Genomic DNA, 20,678 nt, shown 5'->3' on the forward strand with positions numbered 1-20,678 from the left:
CTGCAAGGAGATAACCAAGTTACAACTAGCTAAGCAAACAAATCAATCTATTAAGAGCAAAAGATGGGCAAACAAACCTAAATAAGATTACCATTTCATAATAAAGATTAAAGACAACGTACATATACTAACATGACAGAAAATTAAAGACAACGTACTAATCCTAAAACCCCATAAAAAAAAAGAGTTAAACGACTTCACTTCTGCCCTAGCATTTTGGCTACATTATTAACAACAAACCCAGCACCCACAACAGCTCCAGCAACAGCGGCAACGGGAGCGACAACCGGGGCAGTTACCGGTAACAACAGCGGCAACTGGGGGAATTACTGCTGCTGCAACTTCAACAAACTGGAAGAACGACATTATGAACAGTTTTTGCAGTCGAAATTGATTTTGCTCCAGAGCCCCTTCGGTTAACGTACCTCTCCATTGAATAATTCGGAGTTTACATGCACGCGTGCATTAATATTCAATGTGCATTGGAATATGAAGAGTTTCTGCATCCATACCATATGGAGCTCTACAGCCAGCTCTTTTGTCATTGTCATGATTTTTATGCATTTGAAAAGTTTGTCATAAATAAATAAATTTTGTATTTTTTTAAATATTATAAGTTGATATTGATTTGTTTTTGAACTTTTTTTGTAACTTACATTTGGAAACCACTATTACAAGAAAAAGGGTAAAATAAAAAGGCAAAGATGAGTGATGTAAAAAAGAAGTTTCAAATGGGTTGGAGGAGTAACAAACTGTTGCGGTAGAAAAAGTTTACATAAAAGAGCCAAATAGGTTAGTGAAGAACGCATATGAATATTAAGACTTGGAGAATGAGGTTAGAGATGTTGGGAGTATTTAAATGTGAGCCAGTAACTCAAAATCAATTGGCAATATGGATGGAGGACCAACCCGTGAATAGCTCGTTCGAATGCTATATCAGAATGTAAGCATCCAACTCAAAACTAATTGAAAATGAATTAATGACATGTTTATTAATCTGTAATTGAAATCAAAATAAGAAGTGTACGTATTACTCCGGTGTTTACTTCATATAAAGAAATGAAAATGTAAGTAGGGTCTACACAAAATCAGGAATTCTAATTTTGATTTTGGAGAAATTGGACTCTTGGGTGGGAGGTGGTGTTCTAACTTTGTAAGAACTAACTCATTAGGAATTCAATTTTTTACCCATTATATCCTCACACAATTTTTAGTAGACTGGAAACACCTGCTGTTCTTTGACAAGAAAAAAAAAAAAAAAAAAAAGACCTCATTTTGTTTCTTTCTTCCCGAAGTAATTACAGAGTACTATACCCTGTCTAAACTTTTGAAACTGCAACAACACTAGGTTTGGGAAATTCTGAGGATGACAAAACTGGCAACCAAGCCATACAAATCAAATGTTTAATCATTCGCCTTCGGCTTCTGATACGGCTTGAAATGTCTTCCACAGAGGACATCATTAGGCACACAAATAAGGGCTAGATCCTTCATTAATTACTCTGTTCTTTCTTTCTTTTTTCTCTTAAGGACCCAATCCAGATATGATCAGGACTTCTGCATCTGTTTTACGATGCTGCATCCGTCACAGCCATTGTCTTGTGCACTCTATCAGAAGCTTTCTTCACCTACAGAAGGCATGAAAAAGGAGTATGAGATGAATGTAGCACATATTCATACATGAAACAGAACATGGCAAGCCACTTTACTTCTTTTTCCCAGTTAGTGCATGTGACTATGATTGAAAGAGATACTGCTTGCACAAACAGAGCCACAGTAATTCCAATCCAAAGACCCTGTGAAGAACATGTTGACTTGAAATTAATATGCCAAAGTATAATCCAAGAAAAAAAAAATGAAAAAATATATATTTCTATGGAAGATTAAGAATGTGGAATATAAATTTGAATAAATAAATGAGCAGGGGAGAAACATCCAGTTACCTTCCCTCCAATGTGCAGGACAAAAGCTAATATAATTGAGATAGGAATGCCTATAAGATAATAAGCTCCAAGATTAACATAAGCCCCAATCTTTTGCTGCCCACTTCCTCTTATGACACCTGAAATTGTAATTGGAATTTGGAAGTAACATTTTGTCAATCAATCAATTATAAGATGACAGGCAACTAATAAGGTTATCTCAATCTTTCACAGAGGATGCCCTGACATGAATTTTTTTTCGAATTACACAAAAGGTTTGCAAACCCAGATTCAAATGAGAACTTATACTGTGATGGAAGAAGTATTTGAAGAAAAATGTCAGAGACCTGAAAGAACAGATTGAATTCCATCAAAAAAGTGGGCTATTGCAACCCACAGTAATATTTCTCCAGCATATTCCACAACTTCTTTATCTGTGGTGTAACAGTAGCCCCAAACTTTTCGACCCAATATCATGACAGCAACAACCACAATGCCTTCAGTAACAACCATGGAGAGTGTAACACATATGGCAAGACGGGCTAGTCGTGGTTTCCCAGCACCCAATTCATTTGAAACTCTTGTGCTAACAGAAAATAATAGAAGAATAGAAAAGGATTGTTGAGAAAATATGCAAAATAAAGACAAATATGAAACTTAATGTAGCCATAAACTCACCTTGCTGCACCACCCAGTCCGAGGGGGATCATGTAAGTCAGTGCACATGTGTTAAGGCTGTGTGAATATGTCACAATCGGTTAGTAATCAGGGTTTCTGCTTCAGTTTTTATTACTTAGCAATCAAAATTTTGGGAGCTGTCATTGACATTTCAAAATAACATGGGCTCATTTGAAATTGCGCCAGGGGGAGAGTGCACGATGACTGTTTTGAGTGTCAATAACAGCTCTTAGAATTGATACTGTTCTATTGTCATTGCTTAGGGTCAAATGAAAACCTGATTGACAGGACTGAGGTTTCAAGCTTTGGATTAGGAAGAAGACCAGATAAGAGGACCATCATTTCAAAGCACCACATTTCTAAGCTGTTCACAGAGACATAAAACCATTAACCAACAATAGTAAGTTCTAACATTGTGAAATTTCAAACGACCACATTTCTTATTTCATTTTAAATCTCAAAAGGTTACCTGATCATTACAGCTGAAGGAATGGATAGTTTAAGAAAACTGAGAATTCCGTGAAAGGCCTCCTTTGAGAATCCAGTCCATGTGTGCTTACAAGAGGGAGAGAATCTGACATAAAGAAACAATAACAATGCATTGATCCAATATGCGATGCAGTTTGCCACAGCCGCACCTTTATATCCAAGGCTGGTCTTGTATACCAGAAGCCAACAGACAAGCAAGTGTAGCAGAGTTGCAGTTCCTGTGGTAACAATCATGGGAACCACATTGTTCTGAGTTTGCAAGAATCTGGAATGACATTGAAGGATTGCGTAAGCGAAAAGGCTTGGTATCATGTAACAAGCAAATTCCCCAGCAGCAGCAGATATTTCTGGATCTTGACCCAAAAATTCAAGAATGAAGCCTGTATTGGCCCATACAACTGCAAGAGGAATGCTGACCAGCAAAAGAACAATCATTGCCCTCTGCATATGTATACCAAGCATATGATATTGTTTTGCTCCATAGGACTGGCCACAAAATGTGTCCAATGCACTTCCCATTCCAATCTAATCAGCAAATTAATAAGAGGGAAATGAAGACTAGGATTATTATCGAACACAACATAAGCATTACAATTCAAACATCACACACACACTATATATATAATATATGTGTGTATATTATTTTTTGAAAATAGGAAAAGCCATCTTACCATCAAGCTGATACCAGTTACTGAAGCGAATGAAGTGGCCATGGAAGCACCTGAAAGTGCAAGTTCTCCGAGATGACCAACATACATGACTGAAACAACCTGTATACAAAACAACAAGAAATTTGATGACACAAGAGGCCCTACTAACAACAGCTGCTTCTTCACTTCCACGAAAAACTCATCTCGGGTCAGCTGTTGTCCTTTTCTTTCTTGATAGTCATGTTCTTGATCTGCAAATGGAAGTGACTTAAGATCACCTGCTTGTTCTTCTGCATTCATTTGGTACTTTCTTGTTCTTTAGAGAGGAATATGTGTTGAAGGCGTAGAACACAAAGAATCCGCCGTTGTTGCAACCTGCAAACATATTGATCACGGAATATGTGACTCAAATAAATCGAGCAAGCAACATGGTGCAAACGATCTGAACTTGCAATAAAAATATATTTCCTTGAGGATCCCTCAAATAAATTGGCTAAACTGTCGTTTTGCCCCTTAAACTATACCACAATTGTCAATTTTCCCCTTAAACATATGAAATTGGCCAACTTGGGACTCAGTCTGAATTTTTTAGATGTCCATCCAAATTTTAATCACGTGACCTGGCCAGTTTTTAAGTAAAAAAATGTAAGAAAAATTAGTAGAAAATTTATATATAAAAAAAAAGTTAAAAGAAAAGAAAGTCAAAAAAGGGTAGAAAAAGTTCCTTCGAATGGTTTGGTAACGGGGTGGTGCTATGCCTGGGTTTGGTGAAGGGGGTGGTGCTGTGCCTGGGCAGAACAGAACCCACCATTCTCTCTGTTCATCTCTCAGACTCTACGGCAGAACCCAGAAAAGGAAATACAAAAACGTGTTGTGTGGGAAAATCAACAAAGATCTTCATTTTCGTAGTCACATTGTTTGTGACTATTGGGGTTTTGCACCATGGCCTCCAGAAAATCCATAAATGCTCCGCCCATTCAGACCTTGCCACTCTTTCTTCTCCCTCTCTCATCTTCTCCAACCCCAATTCCAGTTCAAACCAACCTCCACCGACCTCAATTTGAAGCCCAACTCCTCCACCGATCCCAATTCAAACCCCACCTCCTCCACCGACTCTCAATTCAAACCCCACCTCAGCCAGACCCAACTCCCAACTTGCCGGCTTTTCCAATGCCGACGGCTTCGACGGCACCACCACTGTTCAGTCCCCCAAGTGAGGCCCAGGTGACACCAAACCCTGCCCAGGCTTAGCTCCAATTTCGTTCTGCAAATTCATTTCACCAGAAAACCTTTTTTCTCTTTTTTAAATTCTGTTTTTGACTTTTTTTATTATTATTTAATAAGTTGTAATTTTTATTATTTAATATTACAAATTTGCCCTTAATATGGGCAGAAATTTAGATGGACATCCGAAAAATTAATGGAGAGTCCCTAATCAGACAAATTGAAAATTATTAAGGCATTTAATTGCAAGTAATAAAATAGACGAACACTTCAAGAAAAGACTAAAATAACAATCATATAATTGAGTGGTCAAATGGTTTCAGATTCAAGTTATTTTTGTAGAGATGATCTTTGATGAAATATTTAAAAATTAGACAGTTCGGATCATTGAAAAATAATGTATGATGGACCCTACAAGGGGGTCCGTGTAGCGTGTGTGAGTTTAGTATATTATCGCCATTCTCAATAAATCAAAAATAGAAAATTAGTTAAATACTCATTCCTAGACATAGTTGTATAAAGAAACCCTATACCATTCAATGTATATAAACACACCCAAAAAAAACCCAAAACACAGCTGTTACATTTTTTAGTTTAATTAGTTAAATGAAATACCTTTATTACCCTTTTAGTATTAAATTAGATTTTTTGAAAAATTCTGGGGGCTTTCTCTTTCATCTCTCTCCCATCGCGAAAACCAGGCCGGCTAGTTTTTGGCCAGCGATCTTGGTGCTCCAGCCACGACCAACCGTGAGACCGATCGGAAAAGGACCGGCCAGGGCCGGTGATCACATCTGGGCTAAAGCACAGCCACCTCAGTCACTCACGATGCAGCTGCGAGCTCAGAAAGGTCCGTAGATTTCGAGTTTTCCGATGCTGTTTTCTGCGACTCCAGTATTTGTCTCCAGTTCGAGAGGGCTAACGAGGAGGTGGAGGACTTTGCCTCAATTTCTCTTCTCTTCTATCCATCTAAAGCTTCCCCATTTGTTTTTGCTTCACAATTCATTCCCAGACCACACCTTTCGAGTACACTTCACGAAGCTCCCTTGCTGCTTTCATTTTAATTAATTATGTTACTATTCTTCTTTGTGATGGAATGGAATGGAATTTGAGTGCTTGATATTAATTTCTTGTGTTAACATGTTCACTACATACTTCTGATGATCTGGAAAAGAAGAAGAAGAAGAAGAAGAAGAAGAAGATTTTGATATTTGGGTTAAATTTGGCTTATGTTCTAGTTTGATCACTCTGTGGTTCCTTTTCATTTTGCTGGTTTTGCTTTTGGTAATTTGGGTTAGACTTTCTTTTTTAAGAGTTTCTTATTTTCTATGTTAGGAATTTGCAAGATCTTAAATATCGATAGTTTCGGAAATATCGGTGGTTCAAAAATACGGAAATATCGGTGGAAATATCGGAAAAATATCGATAAAAATTGAATAAAAACCACGAAAATTATGATAAGTACATGGAAATTTTTAATGAAACTTTAGAATAAGTTTATTTAGTCAATCACCTATTATTTTGACACAAAAAATTGGAAGAAAATGCATTGCATAGTGGGTTTGAGTGATTTAAGTTGATTATATTGCGTGATGACAAACTCTGTGACTTAGAAAATCTGGAGTAATTAATGAAAGAGAATTAAACACCCCCTAGTAATTTATTTATCATTTTTTAGTATAATATTTTACACTTTATAAATTACATAGTAAGATACATGAGTAACCTTATTTCACGTTATTTACTGGACATGGTGCACATTCATATATTTATTATTTATCAAAAATTAAAAAATAATTAAAGATGTAAACCAACTTGATTTTTCATGAAAATTAGGCACTTTACCATGCTTAAAAAATAATAGTGAAGATTGAATATTAACTAAGAACATAAATTAATCTATCCAAGGAAGAATTAAATAGTAAATAAAGAAAATAATTATAGAGATTTAAGTAATTAAGCAACAATTTGAAAGGGAATTTAGTAATGTAAGTACTTATAATGAATAATAAAATAATCAATAACATTAAATGAATTAAATAGAAAAAGAAATAAATTATATTAAGTAATTAAGTAACTAATCAACAATATAAAACAACAAGTAATTATGTTAATTTCTATTTTGAGAAACAGTTCGCAAGTTTATAAATATAGATTCCATAGCTTATTATCACAAAGCGATGACTAGAGTTGTGGTTACAGGTCGTAGAATGGGGAATGGGTTCGAACCCCTGCATGCGTGAAGTGAGTTTCTTTAATTGTTCAAAGTTCATATCGCGATATTATCGATAATATCACAATATATTGACCATATGCAGCTGCCACTTGAACCAAAATATCAGTGAAATTATCGATAAATTGACGATATATAGATGGAAATGTGCTAAAATATCGCTGCCCAAAAAAAAAACAATAATTTCGGCAAAATTATCGATATTATCCTCTATAGGACAGAGGAACCAACCAACCAAGCTATGGCTACATATTTCCAAAATTTAAGCAATCAAAACTTGTTGAACCCCTCATATGTCGGGGATGAGAAACTTTCTTCTTATCATGAATCCCCCGCCAACATGATGATGTATCTGAATCAAGCTTCATATGCTGCTGGATCCTACTCTGAAGTCTTGTTCGGCGGCTCTTTCTCTCCTCACAAATATGCTAATTCTAATGGTGGCAGGATTTTCAGTAACAAAGCATGCTCTATATATAGCTGTGCACTTGAAGTTTAAGATATGCATAATGTGATTTTTACTATGAAGATAGTTCTATGACATAATATTAAGTGTACTTTTTTTTCTTTTTTCTTGTAGAGGTATTTCATTTTGCTTTTGCGATTGTTTCTGGTGAAACTGTGGACAATTGGATGTGGTTTTTGCAATAGATATTGGATATCTTACTTGAGTTTTTTGTATGAAATGGTATTAACAATGTTTTTCTATGAAATGATATTAACATTGTACTTCTATGACATGATATTAACAATGTATTTCTATGATATGGTATTAATAATGTACTTCTATGACATGGTATTAACAATGTACTTCGAGTTTCCTGGTTTTTTTTTTTTTTTGGTGGTCAAATCTGAGTTGGACTTGCTGGGCTTATTTTGGGTTTCTTTTGAGTTTTTTCTATTGGGCTTGTTTTAAATTAATCAATGGCAGAGATGTAATTTATATGAACTTCAACATTTATTTTTTAGATAATAAATGATTTTTAGGTGTGTTTCTAAAGTGTATTCCATATAAAGTTTTTTTTTTTTTTTTTAATTTCGATTCCTATTTTGGGTATATTACTAAAGCTCCTTAAAAAAATCATAAAACAAAATTATATGCATAAATGAGACACCAAATCTATGTTAATAAAATGAAAAGTATGCTCTGAAGAATGATTGATTTCTTTTCATAAATAAATACACATATGTTGAGAACTAATTAATCCTACAATCCCAGAGTTTATAACTTCATGTATCCACGGACGCAATGCTTGTATGTAACCACCACCGTCAACACCATTTCACGAGCGCAGGAAGTTAATAGCTCTTTGGAAATTTTATTCCTAAAAATTGAGGATGTGAATGTCACATAATTTGGGAATTCAATTTGGTGTTCAAATTTGGTATACCTAGCTAATATTATTGTTAATTCAGAGTCTCAGTTTGAACAATTATAGTATGGTAATAAAGTATGGCAACGTTGTATAACTCATATGTGTGTTATACCACGGGTTATCAATTGTTATTTGAACAAATCAAACTGAAGGCGTCCCCTAAAAAATGGGATTTATTTAGTTTATATGTACATTACTTTTGGACTAATCATTTTCTGCATCACTTATCAATTTCTGACGTGACCATTTCTTAAATCAAATTGGATGTTTGCCCTGATCAGCTCTGCCTTCCTGTCTTATTACTTGCTATAGAAGAAAGGTTTACCAGTTGACAGTTGTGCTTTAGAGAGGCAGAAACAAGTGAATAACATGCTCATTTTGTTTCTTGCAGTACTAAGGTTAAATAATTTACCCAAGTAATTATACAGTATATACCTGTTTGGGCCTAAAAAATTTCACACGCTAGCTCAATTGAAAATTGGCCCATAATAGAAAAATGTAAGTATGACCCTTATCTTCAGAAATCAGCCCAAGTAACTTTAGAAGCCCATACTTTTTGTAAAGACAAATGGCAAAGGTTTAAAAACACGAAAATTACAATTAAGATTGCCATTTAATGGTAACTTAATGCCAAGCAGGTCGAAAACCTCTAAAAATTGGATTAGACCCAGCTTCTAAAAAATTCTCATCACTTGATCTCAACCCCAAAAGCAAGTCAGCAGATTTTCTTACTAAAGAATGTTTTCTCAAAAGAGCCCCACGTGACTCCCTGACTTTGAAAAGTCAAAATTCTCAACCAAGACAGAGGAAGTGATAGGGAGTTAAAGAAGTCAGGTCTTACAAAAGAACTTCTCCATTTTTAGCCAAGGAAAGAAGATCAAATCCCCTCTCCATATGCAGAGAAGCTCTGCTCCAAAGCAGGTTATATTTCCAAGAGATTTGCAGGTTACATTTTCAAGAGATAAGTAGGGAGCAAAGGAGTTGTTCATCAAGAAAAGCAAACTGACCATCATGGCAGATTGTGTTTTTTATAAGGAACAACCAGAGAATGAAGAAGAGTTAGTTTTCTTTTAGGAAAAGCAAAGAAAAGACCATCATGGGAACTGACTGTTGATGGTTCTTCTCTGCCAAAATAAATAAATCCCCTTTATGACATTGAAAAGGAAAATCTTTTTGAAAGATCTGCTGCCCATTATTTAAAAATTAAAACCCCACTCCAGCATTTTCTATAAATATGAGGGGAGGTGAAACATATCGAGGACAACCAAAAAATCTATCAAGACAAAAACTCTCAAAGTCATACTGACAAATTCAAAAAGATCGATTGATCTCAGAAAGTATTCAGATACTGAAGCAATCAAAACTCTTTGATCCACAAGAAACAAATTAGCCAGAATTCAATTCTCTGATTTCAGCTCAACTCAGAGAAACAGTTTTACAAAGCGAGATTTCTCTCGTTACAAATTTGGTTAAGCACAAAGCCAAGTCAAGCAGAGTCCAGGTTTTTACAAATACGAAAACCTCAGCAAATTTACAGAAAGCTTTGATTAAGCAGAACAGGTACTATAATGCAGCTCCAGCTCAGTGATCATCAATCCAGCCACTTCTGCCCTCTTCTGACTAAAAGAGGCCTCAATTATGCCCATTCAAACAAGCTTTCCATGGCTCGAAATAGATTGAAGATCTGCCAAACTCAAACATTGGTATCAATTTCCAGCTAAAACTTATCAGTTGAAGGTGTCGACGATCCAATCCAACATAGACATATCCAATCCAGCCCGGTTCAGAGACAGCTATCCAGGCAGAAATCGAAGTCCAACATTCTGTTGTCCTTTTCGGACTTGGCATTCCTCTTTTTAAGTTCTGTAATAGGCGGTTCTGCTTAAGCAATTTATTTTATTTTTATCTATTATGGCCAGAACTACCAGTTTTGTACTGTGAAAAATTGTGAAAGTCCTCACCAATTTGAGGCATTAGTCTGAGGCAAGAAAAGAACTTACTTGGGAGATATTCCTCACCGAAATTCACAATCGCTTGTTTAGAATCAGTAACTTGGGGTGCAAGTTATCTATTTTTTAGACGTCTGCTAGGATTTTTATTGCTAGCAGTGGAACACTCATACACAAAAGAAAGTTGACTTGTTGACCAACAATGGTTTTCAAGTCAATGAGAAACTTTACCCTACCATCACAGGACTAAATCAAAACGGGTGAACAATACCATACTCCGTTTAAAATTCTTGAAATGCAACACCAGATTGGGAAGATTATATGAAGATCTATGATAAATATATGCTATAGTGCATGATTAAGACCACAACCTTCGTTTCTTGCCTGTTAAGTTTTCCCCTTTCGGAATTATTCCTCTGAAGGACCCAAGCTGGATGTGATCATCACTTTTTCATCGGCTTTACGACAATGCATCTGTCACAGCCATTGCGTCGTACACTCTATCCAAAGCTTTCTTCACCTATGAAAGGCATGAAAAATAAAGCATTAGATTAATGTAATTAACAGAATCGGATACATGAAACATACTTCCTTTTCCCAATCAATGCATATGAATGAAAGTGACAGTGCTTGCGCCACTATAATTCCCATCCAAAGACCTGTGAAGAACAGATGCTAAGAAAATGCATTAAAACTATCAGATTGGTAAAAAATAATACTTCATACATATCAATATATAACAAATAGGAAGGTTATATATACAGAGCCTAGGAAACTATTCTAGGAAAGTAATTATGTTCCTATAATCTTGCATAATCAAATAGTTGACTTAGACTAATTAGGAATGTACAGCTCATTGACACTCCCCCTCAAGTTGGAGCATATATGTCGTCAATGCCCAACTTGCTAAGTGAGCTGTGAAATACCCTGCCTGTGACTGCTTTGGTAAGGACATCTGCAAGTTGATCTTCGGATTTAACAAATGATACCTTAATGATCTTTGCCTCGAGCTTCTCCTTGATGAAATGTCTGTCAACTTCAACATGCTTGGTTCTATCATGTTGCACTGGATTATGTGCAATGTCTATTGCAGCTTTGTTGTCACAATTCAGTTGCATGGCATGTTTGGGTTTGAACCCCAATTCCTCCAACAAATTCCTTATCCAGAGTAGCTCACATACTCCGTGTGCCATACCTCGATATTCTGCTTCAGCACTTGATCTTGACACTACTTTCTGTTTTTTACTTCGCCAAGATACTAGATTGCCTCCTACAAAGGTAAAGTATCTCGACGTAGATCGCCTGTCAGTAACAGAGCCCGCCCAGTCTGCATCATTGTGACCCTCAACATCTAGATGACCATGTCGTGCGAACATCAATCCTCTTCCAGGAGATGATTTCAAGTATCTCAAAATTTGGTTTACCGCATCCATGTGGGCTTCACTTGGTGCATGCATGAACTGACTCACCACACTTACAGCATATGCTATATCAGGTCTAGTGTATCCTAGATAGATTAACTTACCCACAAGGCGTTGATATCTTTCTTTGTTGGTGGGCACTTGATCAGGATATTCACCAAGCTGATGATTCAACTCCATTGGCGTATCTGCTGGTTTGCTGGCTAACATTCCAGTGTCAGTCAAAATGTCAAGGATATATTTCCGTTGTGATAGAAATATTCCTTGTTCTGAACGAGCCACTTCGATGCCTAGGAAATACTTCAGAGCACCAAGATCTTTCATTTCAAACTCACTTGCCAAGTGGTGCTGCAATGCTGCCTTTTCTACTGGGTCATTCCCGGTAACTACCATGTCATCAACATATACAATAAGGGTAGTGACTTTACCTTTCTTATGTTTCAGGAAAGAGTATGATCTGAGTTACTTTGCTTGTATCCAAAATCCTTCATTGATTTGCTGAACTTTCCAAACCATGCTCTGGGTGACTGCTTCAAGCCATAAAGAGACTTTCTCAGTTTACACACCATGTTGCTAGTATTGGGCCCCATCTTGCATCCTGGAGGGGAATCCATATAGACTTCTTCTTCTAGGTCGCCCTGCAGGAAGGAATTTTTGACATCAAACTGGTGTAATGGCCAGTTTAGGTTTGCTGCCAGAGAAAGAAGTACCCGAATTGTGTTTATCTTGGCTACAGGGGCAAATGTCTCCCCATAGTTAATCCCATAAGTCTGAGTATAGCCTTTCGCCACCAATCTTGCTTTGTATCGTTCAATGGTGCCATCTGCCTTGAACTTTACTGTATATATCCATCTACAACCCACTGTTCTCTTCCCTTTGGGAAGGATAGTCATCTTCCAAGTGGAATTCTTCTGGAGGGCCTCCATTTCATCATTCATCGCTTGAGTCCACTTGGGATCTTTTAGAGCTTCCTGCACATTACTTGGAATAGATACAGTGGATAATTGACATACAAATGATGCACATGACGGAGACAACCTATGTAGGGACACATGATTAGCAATAGGGTATTAGCAATAGGGTATTTAACTTTTGTTTTTGGGTCCGGGTCATACTGTTGTCTAGGAATCCCTCTAGTAGTACGAATAGGTAACTGATAACCTGTGTATCCTGTATGACTCGACTCATGTAAAGTGCTTAAGTTGGAGTTTAAATGCTCAGTTACCTGCGGGGAATCTTCAGGACCTGATTGGATGATTGGTGATGGTACTGTAGTAGGAGGGAAATTATCTGAACCATCATCTGGAGTTTCCAGTAACTCTTGATCTTGTTGCACTACTGTAGCTGGTTGCTCGAACACTGACTACTCTAAAACAGTTTGTTGAATTTGGATGCTCTGAGTATCTTCTGCAAAGATAGAGCTCTCCCCCTGCAGAGGATGCTTAGAAACTCCCCCTGAGTAATAGAACTCACTCTCGTGGAAAGTCATATCTGCGGTAACATGCATGGTCTGAGTAGGAGGATGGAAACACTTATAGCCCTTATGAGTGTCAGCATAACCCACAAAGACACAACGTAGTGCACACGGATCAAGCTTGCCACGCTGATGTGGATACACCTGAACATAAGCAACACAACCAAAGAGACGTGGTTCGAGATTTGGTGTGGATGGCATGGTGAGGAGAGTGGTCAATGTCTGAAATGGAGTTTGATACTGAAGAGTGCTGGATTGTGTTCTATTAATGAGGTAAGCAGTAGAACAAAGAGCCTCCCCCCAAAAATGATGAGGCATACGGGCCTCAAATAAAAAGGCACGAACAACCTCCAAGAGATGACGATTCTTACGCTCTGCGACGCCATTCTGTTGTGGTGTATAGGCACATGTGGTTTGATGAACAATTCCATGTTGACTTAAAAAATTATGTAGGTCATGGTTGACGTACTCTCCTCCATTGTCAGACCGAAGCGTAGTGATTTTCTTGTCAAACTGAGTAGCAACATATTGATAAAATAACTTGAATCTGGCGGTGACTTCACTTTTCTGCTTTAAGGGAAAAACCCAGGTCATCCAGGTGCAATCATCAATAAAAGTCATAAACCACTTAAAACCGCTAATAGTGGGAACTCGTGATGGTCTCCAAACATCAGAATGGACAATCATGAAAGGCAAAGAACTTTTATTCAATCTTAATGGGTAAGAAATACGATGGCTTTTGGCCAAAATGCAAGTTTCACAATGAAAGTCTGATCCGCAAACTGGGAAAACAAATCTGGAAATAAAAGTTTCAGATAACCAAAAGAAGCATGACCTAATCTTCTATGCCATAGCCAAATTTTCTTCATCCTGATAGACTCATCTCCTCTCACATGATGTGTCTGACTCAATCTTATACTGCTGTCTTCTGTCAAGTACAATGGCCAAAAACACACGGTACAATTAAGGGAATCAATGATTTGAGGAACAGATAACAAGTCATAGTCGAGTGAAGGGACAACTAAGACATGATCAAGACTTAATGAAGATGTAAGAGATAAAGACCCTTCTCCCATAACTTGGGAGGTGGTTCCATTGGCACTGGTAATATGTGTTTGGCTTGATGGTTTGGTAGAGTGCAACCCAGTAAAACTAGATGTCATGTGATCAGTAGCGCCAGTGTCAATAATCCATGATCTATTACAAGTAAGTGAAGATGTGCAAGAGGTACCTGAGGTGGCCAAGGCCTTGGAGCCATATGTACCTGATGGAGGTTCTGATGCAGTCTCCTCGGATGACTGAGCGGATGCAAATGAGGCTCTGGTAGAATTCTTTTTTCGCCCTTTGTGGACCCATCCTTCTGGATAACCAATGATCTCATAACAGCCCTTAATTGTGTGGTTATCTAAACCACATTTGGTACACTTCATTGGAGGCAGGTTACGAGTAGGGTCGACACTATAGTTGTTCGGCCGAGATTGTTTGGACCTCGCAGTAGCCAAGGCTGTGGCTTCGGAGGTTACACCAACTTCAGACATGGTTCCCTGTCGGTTACTCTCTCTTTTAATATGTGCATATGCGGCCTCCAGTTTGGGTTTTGTCTCCATCCGTAAAATCTCTCCTCGGATTTGATCGAAATTATTGTCCAAACCTGCAAGAAATATATAAACTCGAAGACGATCAACCTCTTTGCGTCTAGTCTCAATGTCTTTCGGATGCTCCATGGTGCTTGGACTTAATTGATCAAGCTCCTGAAAAATCTCAATGAGCTCACTGTAATATTTGGCACCTGATGCGCCAGCTTGCTTCATTATGAATGACCGTCTGTGAAGGTCATAAATCTTGGCTTCATCAGCACCATCTGAATAGGTTTGCTTGATTGCAGTCCAGACTTGCTTTGCTGTGTTATAACGAATAAATCATTTAATCTGATTAGGTTGCATGGCGTCGAACAACCAACTCTTGACTTGGCAATCCGATGCACGCCATTTCTTAAATGTGGGATCTGTGTCTGCAGGTTGGGAAATATCACCGGTCAAGTGGCCATGTTTTTCTCGCCCAGCTATCTTCATCTCTATGATTTGATGCCATAGAGAATAATTATTCTCATCTAGTTTGATTCCTGCGGAGAAGTTGGAGGTGTCACTTTGCAAAGTGACGATTTGTGTGGCAGTTTTGGAGCCTCCCGACACCAAGGATTGATTGGTGTTTGCTGACCCATCATCGTTTGCCATGATATTGGCTGACAACCAATGAAAAAAGGACAAAAAAGAAATATCAAGTTGAGGAAAAGCAAGTGCACGGTGGACAAAGGCAATAAGACAAACTGTTTTGCAATAAGAAATATTGGGTTGAAAGGGAAAAAAAAGAACAAGGGGAACGGTTTGAATGGGTTTGTGAGTGGAAAGTGATTTGCAATATTGCAAAACGTGATTTGACTAGAGGAAAGGTTTGAATGGGTTTGTAAGATGGAATATGGGTGGTATTGGTGCTGGGTTTGTGAGATGGAATATTGCTTTTGGTGCTGGTGCTGGTTAGGGGTGGGCACGGTTCGGTTTGGACCGGTTTTTGTCTCAAATTAGAACCGATCCAGTACTATTCATCTAGTTTGGTTCGGTTCGGTTTTAATAAAAAAATTTCAAAAACTGTCTGGTTCGGTTTGAACCAGTTTTGGTCCTGTTCCGGTTCCGGTTCGGTTTTGAACCGGATTATAAAAATTATTTTTTAAATTTTTTAATACAATTCTCAACTGAAATATTATTTTTTTACTTGAAAATTAACAAATTATTCAATTTCATATAAAAAATAAATATTAAAGTGAGAAAAGAGAGATATTTTGACATTGAACTTGGATAAATATTAGGTTTTTTTTTAATGAAATTAAAAATATAGCATTAAATATAAATATATATTGTAACTATATATTTTTTTAGTTTCACCGGTTCGGTTCGGCCCGGTTCGGTTTTTGAAGACATGGAACTGGATCCGGAACCTATCCAAACCGGTCCGGTTCGGTTTTTGACCGGTTTTTGACTTTTTGGTCAACTCGGTTTTTTTCCGGTTTGGTTCGGTGTGGTTCGGCTCGGATTTTCGGTTCGCCAGTTTGAGTGCCCACCCCTAGTGCTGGTGCTGCGTAATAGATGGAATATTGCAAAACGGTGATTTGAGATGGAATATGGGCTGGTGCTGGGTCTGTATGACGGCTGTTGCTGCGGAAGCGATTAGGGTTAGGGCAAGAGACAGCCAAGATTGACCGCTCTGATACCATATCAGATTGGTAAAAAATAATACTTCATACATATCAATATATAACAAATAGAAAGGTTATATATACAGAGCCTAGAAAACTATTCTAGGAAAGTAATTATGTTCCTATAATCTTGCATAATCAAATAATTGACTTAGACTAATTAGGAATGTACAGCTCATTGACAAAAACGAATATTAAAAAAAAATGTGAGGAGACTTGAAAAAAAAAAAAAATTGGAGAGGTATGAAGTTACCTTCCCTTCCATGTGCAGGACAAAAGCTAACAATACTGCAGTAGGAATTCCCATAAGATAATAAGCTCCCAGATTAACATAAGCCCCCATCTTTTGCTGCCCACTTCCTCTTATAGTCGACATTCTCAATCATACCCAATGCTTTGGCCAAAGACTTCCAAACAATTTCCTCGGAGCATTCTCTCTCTTTAATTACTATAGATAGAGACTTTCTTGTTATACACTCACATGCCTTCATGACTTAATTAAGAATCCCAACCATATCTTGAGTCATGCCCTTAAGAACACGACTATATGGCATGATCTAAGACCAACAACGCTTTCATAAGGTAACACCAACGTTGAGAAGGGTAATAACTTCTACTCAGATACTCTACATGTACATCTCTTCCAACCATGACTACGCCATGTCCTCGACACCTCCTTTTCCCCCTGATTGAAGGAAGCCGCTCCTCCCAACCTCCTATAATAACACCAACGTTGGGAAGGGTAATAACTTCTTCAACTCAGATACTCTACCTAATAAATACATTCCGAACGTTGGCGTCAAACTGGGCTATGCCGGTTACCACATCTTTGTGCCTCTTAGGAGACATGACCATCCCTTTTGTGTTGATCACCACTCGGGCTGAAGAAGAAAAACTTACAACTGCTGATCGGCCTAGTTGAAACTTTGACTTTTACGTCAAAGTTCCTATGTTGAGCATTAAAAGCCACCCGTCAACAAGAGGATAAAAAAATGAACCGCCAACATAGAATCATATTCTATTCATGATGAATGATGCCAACTACAATCCCATGCATGCATAGGTTTCTCACACACACACTACCATGGTGTCACGAGGGCTCGAACTTAAAACCACTGGTCTGTAAGCAAATGTCGTTTTCCACTGGGCATTGGTTATTTGAAAGATGTTTTATGTTGGATGGAACTGATCCAGTCCAATTATATATGTTGAATCTGTTTGGATTGGATTGCTTACCTAATATTGAATTCTAATATGACAAATCAAATTCTAATTGGATTGGATACTGATTCTTCAAAAGAAATTGGATTGGAACTGATGCATAGCCTGTATATAAACGTTAGCTTTGTAAATCGTACGACTTGATGATAATTTAAAATTTATGAGAAAGCGTGACATGAATTTGATGTACCAATTGTGATTTTGGACTCGCTATAAATGGAGCAGAAAGGTTTGCCAGCTCTGCTTACTGACAAAGTAACGACTGAATGGGGCGCATTTTGTTTCTTGCAAATATGAAACAGGGGAGAGTCTTCTTCACCTGAATTTCCAACATCTATCAAAATATCTCCCATGAAAAATATTATGCTCATAACTAAGCAGGAGAGCCTTCATTATTATTTTAACTCTTTTATTTCTGAATTTGGCTCAGAATTATACAATCTAGCCATAATCATGACTTCCGCATCAGCTTGACGACTCAGCCACGGTCACTCTGTTGAACACGCTATCAGAAGCTTTCTTCACCTACAAAAGGAATGAAAATGGAGCATGAGATGAATGCGACAGAGATTGATACATGAAACTTGACATGACAAACAAGTTTACTTCTTTCTCCCAATCTGTGCATATGACTATGATTGCAAGAGATAGTGCTTGCACAAATAGCGCCATAATAATTCCAATCCAAAGACCCTGCGCAGAACACGTAAATTTTTTTATATCCATGGAAGATTAAGAAAGTAGGTCAAAAGAAAAGTAGTATGGAAGATTAAAACCACAAGGATCTGGTGTCACCTTCCCTCCAATGTGCTGCACAAAAGCTAATAAGACTGCAGTAGGAATTCCTATAAGATAATAGGCTCCCAGATTAACATATACCCCAATCTTTTGCTGCCCACTTCCTCTTATGACACCTAAAATTGTAAATCAAAGTCTCTTCTTTTCAATAAATCGACTACAGAATATTTTCTTTAAGATGAGAAACTTGGATATACAGAATAGTTCAGTGTTTCACCATGACATACTTCACCAATTGCACTTATATATTATGTTTATCTTTTTTTTCTCTTTCCGAAATCAGTTTGATGGTATAAGCCTGGTATTATATGAAGCTTTGGAAATCGAAGATTATAACCGAAAATTCTGTTGTTATAAGAGAAGAAATTGAGAGAAATAGCAAGAACCTGAAAGAACAGATTGAGGTCCATCAAAAAAGTGGGATAGGGCGACAAAAATCAACATTTCTCCAACATACTTCACAACCTCTTTTTCACTGCTGTAACAGTAACCCCAAACGTTTCGAGCCAATATCATGACAGCAGCAGCCACAATGCCTTCAGTAACAACAATGGATAGTGCAACGCATATTGCTATACACACCATTCGTGGTTGCCCAGCTCCCAATTGATTTGAAACTCTTGTGCTAACAACAGACAATGTACAAGTAAAGAACATAAAAGAATTTATGGGACAGTTACTCACAATAGAATCATGCAGTACTTAAATCTAGCTGTGAACTCACTTACCTTACTGTACCACTGAAAGCCAGAGGAATCATGTAGACCATTAAACATGTGTTAAAGCTGGAATTGTATCACAATCGGTTACTAACAAGAATTTGTATTTTCGTTAATTCATTCGTTAGCATCAAATGTAAAACCTGATTGAGAGGGCTGAGGTTTCAAGCTTTGGATTAGGAAGAAAACCAGATAAGAGCACTATCATTTCGAACGACCAGACTTCTAAGCTGTTCACAGACATAAGACCAAATAAGTACTAACATATTCATTCCAAGTCTTTAATGTTCCAATGGTGAGTCAACTTAAGATTACCTGACCATTACAGCTGAAGGAATTGATAGTTTTAAAAAATTGGGAATTCCATGAAAGGCCTCCTTTGAGAATCCAGTCCATGTGAGCTTACAAGAGGGAGACACTCTGACATAAAGAGCCAATAACAATGTATTGATTGAATACGTGACGGAGGTTGCCAAAGCAGCGCCTCTGTATCCAAGGCTGGTCTTGTATACCAGAACCCAACAGTTAAGCAAGTGCACAAGCGTTGCAACTCCTGTGCTAACAATCAAAGGAACCACATTGTTTTGAGCTTGCAGGAATCTGGCATGCGATTCTAGGATTGCGTAAGTGAAAAGGCTAGGTATCAAGAAACAAGCATAGTTGCCAGCAGCAGCTGATATTTCTGGATCTTGACCCAAGAATTCAAGAATGTGGCCAGTATTGGCCCATACAAATGCAAGGGGAATGTTTACCAGAAGAAGAACAAGCATTGCCCTCTGCATGTGTATGCCAAGCATATGATACTGTTTTGCTCCGTAAGACTGGCCACAGAACGTGTCTAACGCGCTACCCATTCCTCTCTATTCAACAAATGAAGAGGAGAAATTTAGAGAAAAATGGAGCCTCATATTATCATCATACACAAAAGTAACAAAAAAGTAAAAAGTTTTTTTTTTTATAAAAAAAATGGACAATAACAGGGGAAGCCATCTTACCGTCAAGCTCAAACCAGTCACCGAAGCAAATGAAGTGGCCATGGAAGCACCTGCGAGGGCCAGCTCTCCAACATGACCAACATACATGACTGAAATAAGCTGCATGCCAAATAGCAAAAAATTTGATGCAACAAGTGGCCCTGCTAACAACAGCTGCTTCTTCACTTCCTCCACAATCTCATCTTTGACCGGTACTTGTTTTCTTGATAGTAATGATTGTTCTTGGGGAACTTGAATCAAGGCTGACTCGAGACCAGCTGCTTGTTCTTCGAAATCCAT

General features: G+C 37.7%; 2 protein-coding genes across 2 annotated transcripts; both read right to left on the minus strand.

Moving 5' to 3' along the window:
• On the minus strand, positions 962-4,281 carry LOC18791256 (protein DETOXIFICATION 16). The gene is made up of 8 exons (XM_020560804.1): positions 3,761-4,281; positions 3,070-3,614; positions 2,878-2,964; positions 2,601-2,657; positions 2,270-2,508; positions 1,944-2,062; positions 1,710-1,796; positions 962-1,628 (listed from the first exon to the last, which is right to left on the minus strand). Exons 1-8 carry the CDS (start codon positions 4,037-4,039, stop codon positions 1,569-1,571), a joined length of 1,473 nt encoding a protein of 490 aa, XP_020416393.1. The 5' UTR covers positions 4,040-4,281; the 3' UTR covers positions 962-1,568.
• On the minus strand, positions 18,353-20,678 carry LOC18792592 (protein DETOXIFICATION 16). Its single transcript, XM_020565412.1, has 8 exons — positions 20,400-20,678; positions 19,720-20,264; positions 19,548-19,634; positions 19,414-19,470; positions 19,072-19,310; positions 18,683-18,801; positions 18,494-18,580; positions 18,353-18,412 (listed from the first exon to the last, which is right to left on the minus strand). Exons 1-8 carry the CDS (start codon positions 20,676-20,678, stop codon positions 18,353-18,355), a joined length of 1,473 nt encoding a protein of 490 aa, XP_020421001.1.

Source organism: Prunus persica, chromosome G1 (genome assembly GCF_000346465.2).
Source record: "Prunus persica cultivar Lovell chromosome G1, Prunus_persica_NCBIv2, whole genome shotgun sequence".
Taxonomy (NCBI): Eukaryota; Viridiplantae; Streptophyta; class Magnoliopsida; order Rosales; family Rosaceae; genus Prunus; species Prunus persica.

Excerpts from the sequence above, each read along its gene's own strand:
- LOC18791256 (XM_020560804.1), bottom strand. The coding sequence starts at position 4,039 with ATGAATGCAGAAGAACAAGCAGGTGATCTTAAGTCACTTCCATTTGCA. Across the intron at positions 2,658-2,877 it reads ACCTCAGTCCTGTCAATCAG|CCTTAACACATGTGCACTGA; the intron begins GTTTTCATTTGA and ends ATATTCACACAG. Across the intron at positions 2,063-2,269 it reads AATTCAATCTGTTCTTTCAG|GTGTCATAAGAGGAAGTGGG; the intron begins GTCTCTGACATT and ends TTACAATTTCAG.
- LOC18792592 (XM_020565412.1), bottom strand. The coding sequence starts at position 20,678 with ATGGATTTCGAAGAACAAGCAGCTGGTCTCGAGTCAGCCTTGATTCAA. Across the intron at positions 19,311-19,413 it reads GCTTTCAGTGGTACAGTAAG|CACAAGAGTTTCAAATCAAT; the intron begins GTAAGTGAGTTC and ends GTCTGTTGTTAG. Across the intron at positions 18,802-19,071 it reads ACCTCAATCTGTTCTTTCAG|GTGTCATAAGAGGAAGTGGG; the intron begins GTTCTTGCTATT and ends TTACAATTTTAG.